General features: G+C 44.8%; 1 protein-coding gene across 1 annotated transcript; it reads right to left on the bottom strand.

Moving 5' to 3' along the window:
* Positions 1–896: 896 nt before the first annotated feature.
* On the bottom strand, positions 897–1,896 carry LOC115624814. The gene is made up of 2 exons (XM_030519660.1): positions 1,183–1,896; positions 897–1,120 (listed from the first exon to the last, which is right to left on the bottom strand). Exons 1-2 carry the CDS (start codon positions 1,882–1,884, stop codon positions 1,100–1,102), a joined length of 723 nt encoding a protein of 240 aa, XP_030375520.1. The 5' UTR covers positions 1,885–1,896; the 3' UTR covers positions 897–1,099.
* Positions 1,897–6,332: the final 4,436 nt, after the last annotated feature.

The following is a 6,332-nucleotide window of genomic DNA, read 5'->3' as shown; positions in this document are numbered from 1 at the left end:
AGAAGTCGACGAGATGCTTCGGCTAGGGGTTATCCAGCCAAGTGAGAGTCCATGGAGCAACCGAGTGACTTTGGTGAGGAAGCCTGGAAAGAACCGGTTGTGCTTAGACGCGAGAAAGCTAAATCAGCTCACGGTGAAGGATGCTTACCCACTCCAGAGCATTGAGTCGATCTTGAGCCGAGTGGAGGATACCATTTACATCAGCAGCCTGGATCTAAAGCATGCTTTTTGGCAGATCGAACTGGATCAGGAAAGCCGGCAGTACACCGCGTTTACGGTACCAGGAAGGCCACTGTATCAATTTAAGGCCATGCCGTTCGGGTTGGGCAATGCGGCGCAGCGCCTTTGCAGGGTGATGGATAAGGTGATTCCCCAGCGTTTGAGAAGCCATGTATTCGTCTACCTGGACGACCTTCTCATAATATCCAGAACATTTGAGGATCATTGCAAGGTGCTGTTGGACGTGGCAAGTGCTTTGAAAGTAGCCAATTTGACGATTTCCTTAAAAAAATCCAAGTTCTGCTACAAGTACTTGAAGTATCTGGGGTTTGTGGTTGGCGATGGTGCGTTGCGGACGGATCCAGAGAAGGTCGAGGCGATTCGGGCGATTTCCTTGCCGACCAGCGCAAAGCAGCTCCGCCGATTCTTGGGGACCGCTGGCTGGTATAGGCGTTTCATTCGGAATTTTTCCACGATTTCCGCGCCGTTAACGGACTGCCTGAAAGGGAAGGGAAAGTTCCAATTATCGGGCGAAGCGGTTGCGGCATTTCAGGAGTTGAAAGGGGCACTCACCTGCGCGCCAGTGTTGGTGCATCCAGACTTTCGGAAACCGTTCGTGATCCAATGTGACGCGAGCCAAGCGGGCATAGGAGCGGTTTTGTTCCAACTCGATGCAGACGGGGCCGAAAGGCCGATAGCTTTTTTTTCAGCGAAGCTTCGGGGCGCTCAGCTGAACTATAGTGTCACCGAGAAGGAATGCCTGGCTGCAGTAAAAGCGGTCGAAAGATTCCGGCCGTACGTTGAGTTGATGCCGTTTAAGGTGGTGACTGATCACGCCAGCCTGCGGTGGCTGATGTCATTGAAGGAGTTGGACGGTCGATTAGCGCGGTGGTCGTTGGCCCTGCAGAGGTTCGACTTTAATATTGAGCATCGGAAAGGCAAGGAAAATATTGTAGCCGATACCCTCTCACGGCCTTTCGAACTGGAGGAAGTTGATTTTTTTGATTTCGAGACAACCGAGTTCGAAGGTGCGGAGTATACCGAGCGGCTGAAGCAAGTGCGGGAGAACGCGGAGCTATTTCCGGATTTACGCGTGGAGGATGGGCTGTTGTATAAGCGGGCGCAGTTCACGCGGCCCGAGCGAGAGGAATTTTCCTGGAAGCTCTGGGTACCGCGTCCTGTGTCCGCAGCCCTTATACAGCAGGCCCATGAGAGCGACGCGGCTATGCATGGGGGCATGAAGAGGACCATAGAACGGCTCAGGCAGTTTTTTTTCTGGCCCGGGATGGTGGCACAGGTGAGGAGGTACGTTGCCGGCTGTGAAACGTGCAAAGCAACAAAACACAGCACGCAATTAGCGAGGCCGGTAATGGGCGCCGAAACCGTATCGCTCCGACCAATGCAGAGGCTGTATCTGGATTTTCTGGGGCCGTATCCGAGGTCCAGGAGAGGGAATACCACCATTCTGGTTGTTCTTGACCATCTGTCCAAATTCGTGTGGTTGCGAGCGATGCCAAAAGCAACAGCGGCGGCAGTGGTCCGGTTTCTGCAGGAGGAGGTGTTTTCGGCATTTGGAGTCCCAGAAACCGTCCATACCGACAACGGTAAGCAATTTGTGGCCAGCCAGTTTACGGGGTTCCTGCAGGGGCTGAGCATCACCCACATACGCACGGCGAACTATGCCCCACAGGCGAATGCGGCGGAACGCGTGAACCAGACGGTGTTAGCGGCCATCAGGACATATGTACAGGGCGACCACACGAAGTGGGACGAGAAGCTCTCGGACGTGCAGTGTGCAGCACGCAGTGCTATCCATGGCAGCATCGGCACGTCCCCGTATTTCGTTTTGTTTGGGCAGCACATGTTCACCAGCGGGAAGGACTACAAGCTGGCACGCAAGTTGGGGGCGCTGGAGGATGCGGAATTGCGCATGTTGCCCAGATCGGATCAGCAGAAGGCAGTGCGGGATGAGGTACAGCAGAGTGTCCACCTGGCGTATGAAAAGGCGAAACGGCAATACGATAAGCGTGCGAGGATGGTAGCGTACGTACCTGGCCAAGAGATTTACAGGCGAGACTTTGTCCTCAGTCGTTTTAAGGACAACGTGAACGCGAAGCTGTGCCACAAGTATGTGAAATGCCGTGTCCGGAGCAGCGTGGGCAACAGCCTGTACGAGTTGGAGGACATGCACGGGCGTCGGTTGGGAGTCTTCCACGCCAAAGATTTAAAGCAGTAGCTAAGGCCCGGCTTTGTTCATCGGTAGACCAAGAGACCCATCTCGGGGTGTGGGCGGTGGCCTACGTTGGGCAGAGAAAGAACCGCGGCGCTTCTCACTCCCGTTTCTTTCGTTTGACACCAGAATAAACCCGGAGTGTGGTGTTATGTGCGGCGCGGCAGTATTGGGAAACCACAAATGTCGTCGGACAAAAGGAGTGGCAACTCGCGCGATTGACAGCTGGAGCGGGCCGATAACAAGTACTCGTGCGTGAGGGGTGAGGACCAGTGCTACCAATTAGGAGGGTTGCAAAGTGGGTAAAGTAGCAATTCCTTGGGAATGACAAGTAGTAGTTTCCGACAAGGGCAAAGGCACAGTTTTGGCAAGTGACAAAGGGACGTGCACGTGGTAGTTGGAACGCACACAGGGAAAGAAAGAAGAAAAGGAAGCAAAGTGGAAGATTTAGAACGTAGGAATAGCTGGAGCACAAGGAGAGGACGAGGAAGTATATCTTTGGGAACATCTAGGCTGAGGTAAGTCAGTCGGAAAAGAGCTATGCCAGGAAATAATATATTATTACGCATGGTAGGCGATCGGCAACCGAAGCGACGGGGGGGCCTGAAAATTGGGCTGTGGGCGGTTTGGTGAACGAGCGTAGCTTGGATGCAGGAGGGCTTCATTGTAGCCACGACAGACGAGAGCGCCAACACCGGCCGGCGACGCATCATTCTTCATGGGGCCTCAGCTTTAATTTGATTACAGCCAGCGGTGCTCGTTTGGACTCGGGCTAAGTACCCCTACGACTACCAACTTACATATATCTATACACATATGCATATTCTTTTTAAACACATACACAAAATTTATATACAGCCCACACGCACACATCCGTCATTTTCATAGCCCAATTTAAACACATACACAGAATTTATATACAGCCCACACGCACACATCCGTCATTTTCATAGCCCAATTTAAACACATACACAAAATTTATATACAGCCCACACGCACACATCCGTCATTTTCATAGCCCAATTTAAACACATACACATAATTATATAAAGCCCACCCCTACATAGTCCATTTATATACAACAAACTCAAATACACTACACCAAAAGAAAAATACACATGTATGCCATAGCCAAAATTCAAAATACACACCCATTCATATACAAGTCACATAACAATACAACACACAAAACAATTAACAATTTTCTGTTACACACATAGCCCAAACAATCACAACATAATATAAAACATTAAACAGAAACACAACACCAAACAAGTAACCATATTGTAAACAAAAATTCAAATGTATACTTAAGAAAAAAGAACATAAAAAAAAAGTAAAAGAAAAATGTATAAAATCTAATATAAGTAAAGGAGGTTGTAATGTGTATTGGAGCGGCGCAGTTTTTTTTTGTTTATCTCCTTGTCATTACATATCATTACATCCCTCATAACTACATACTCGAGTATAGGTAGGTTAGGAGGTTCGAAAATCGAATAAGATAAATAGGCACAAAGAGCCAACAAACTGCAGCGTCCCAAAACTCAATGGCCTAAATACACGAATATATTTTTATTGTAATAAAATTGAAAATTGAGCATGAATCTGGAGTAGAGTCCATTTATGGGGTGAGATGGGGTGACAAAAGTCACTGAGCAGAAGGAAAACCAAAGCAAGGACATTTAAGGGAGCCGGCAACAAAATGCCAAAACCGACTCAAGGTAGGGAGGGCCACGCGGCTACATGACACCAAAGTAGCCACAACTCCACCCAAATTCCACAGGCGTCCCTCAGCCGACAATATGAGTAGGTGTGTTTGAAAAAAAATATAAATTCACTGTTGGTCTGCCGCACCCCTGTCGCGGTCGAATCTGACCCTGAGCCGATGGCTAGCCGGCGTAACGACAGGGGATGCACTGGCAAAGGCGGACATAACAACATATATAGGTTTTGTACGTATGCAGTGGGCCATCGAACACTGTTGTTTAATTGTAATAAATAGTGTTCTATGGTTTCAAATCAAAATTTTTAAAACAACAACAACAACTTTAAGTTATTGGCTCGCAATCTTTCGTTTTGATTATTTACGGCTGTTAATTGCATAAGCAAAATGCCAAAAATTTACAGTTACCGTACACATACAAATACATTTGTATGTATGTATGTATGTGTACAGTGAACAATCGAATACAGTATTACAATCAATAACTCTCAAACGATGTTTTTCGATGTATTTGTATTCGACATGTATTACGATATATCAACACAAGTATCGATATTTTCGATATATCGCATTTAATTTTATTATTGGGGTTTTAATATTTATTCACTTTTTCAAATGAATAGTTTGTGTTATAAATGTTGTCCGATCGATGTCAAATTTGGGTAATGTAATCAACATAACTATATCAACAAATTGGCATTCAACGATTAAAATATAGCAATATGTTTTTTACTTGCCATATATCAAATATCAAATAGTTGGGAACAGTTCGTGTCTATGTGTGCCCATGCATACATACATATGTACAAGCATATGTATCTATGCCTGTATATGTATGAAGCATGTAAATACAAAACAACAACAACAACTTCAAGTTGTTGGCTTGCTCATCTTCTTTCGTTTTGACCATTTAATGTTAATTGCAAAGGCAAAACGCCAAAAGTTTACAGTTACCGTCGCTAAGCAACGACTGCGTATGCGATAGTAAAGCAGAAACCGAATAACGGAGCTACGCATATTCTGCTTCGCATTGCGGGCAGATGTGTGTATGTATATGATTTGTTTTTATCGATCTCAATAAATAATTAGATTTTATTATTTAAATATTCTGCTTATTGCATTCAAACTTCGATATTTTGATGGTATCGGTGGCTTCAACTATCGAAAGTTTTACTCTAGCAAATTGAGATGAGAATTGTCAGTGCTTTTTGATCGTGGCTCATCGCTGCACGGCATTGACACGAGTGCCGTGTTTCATATTCCGAGTTTGTGCGTGACCGTATTGACTCAAATGTGAATTTAAAATTAGGATATACCCTTATAATTATTCCCCTTTTTTGCACATAGTCTATCTTAAAACGTTGCGTTATCTCTATATATAAAACAGTTTGTCCTGACTAATTGGTGATCAACGCACAGCCCAAACGGTAAAAGATGAAATTTGGACTCAAGTATCCTTTCATAGTATCCATCATAGTGTAGGAGCACACTAAGAAAGGCTTTTGGAAAATTCTAACTCCAAAGGGGGGAGGTTTAAAAAAATATTAGTTATAGTGGTCATGTTCGTTTAAAGAAATAGTTTGGCAAGAACAAAAATGTAACGGACTACTGAACAATTTTTTGTCAAGAACAGAAAATGTTCATTTAAATACCTTAAATGCCTTCCTACTGGTAACCTTTAAGGTGAAAACATATGGGTAGGTTATGCACACACAAAATAAATACAATTGGAAACATTATATTGAGCCGGGTTAAGACGGGCAATACCTGCTAGTACTATATATATTTTCTAATTTGTGTAGCTTGCAAGATTTTCTGAGTTCTCACTTTAAGCATTACTTGGAAAAATTAATTGGAGATAAAATTTTGTAATGATTGAAAGCTCGTGGTTTCTAAGCTCGACGTGTTGACAGATTCAAATTTTAATATTTGAATTTAATACCTTAGGAGTACAGAGTTGTTATTTCTTTTGTAAGTTGCCAGACTGTCAGTAATTTCCAGAGTCTGTGTATATTTTAATTCCTCGATTTTGAATTTGCGAGTGAAGCCAGGCATAAACGTGTGTGTGCGTGTGTGTGTGTGTGTGTGTGTGTGTGAATGGACTCATCGCGACTAAGAAATGCTCAAGCGACGATGCAATGGTAATGAGTGCAATTAGTG

This window comes from Scaptodrosophila lebanonensis, unplaced genomic scaffold, assembly GCF_003285725.1.
Source record: "Scaptodrosophila lebanonensis strain 11010-0011.00,11010-0021.00 unplaced genomic scaffold, SlebRS2 tig00000061-arrow-pilon, whole genome shotgun sequence".
Classification (NCBI taxonomy): Eukaryota; Metazoa; Arthropoda; class Insecta; order Diptera; family Drosophilidae; genus Scaptodrosophila; species Scaptodrosophila lebanonensis.
The sequence above is the reverse complement of the archived record's forward strand: the minus strand, read 5'-3'. Positions and strand labels throughout refer to the sequence as shown.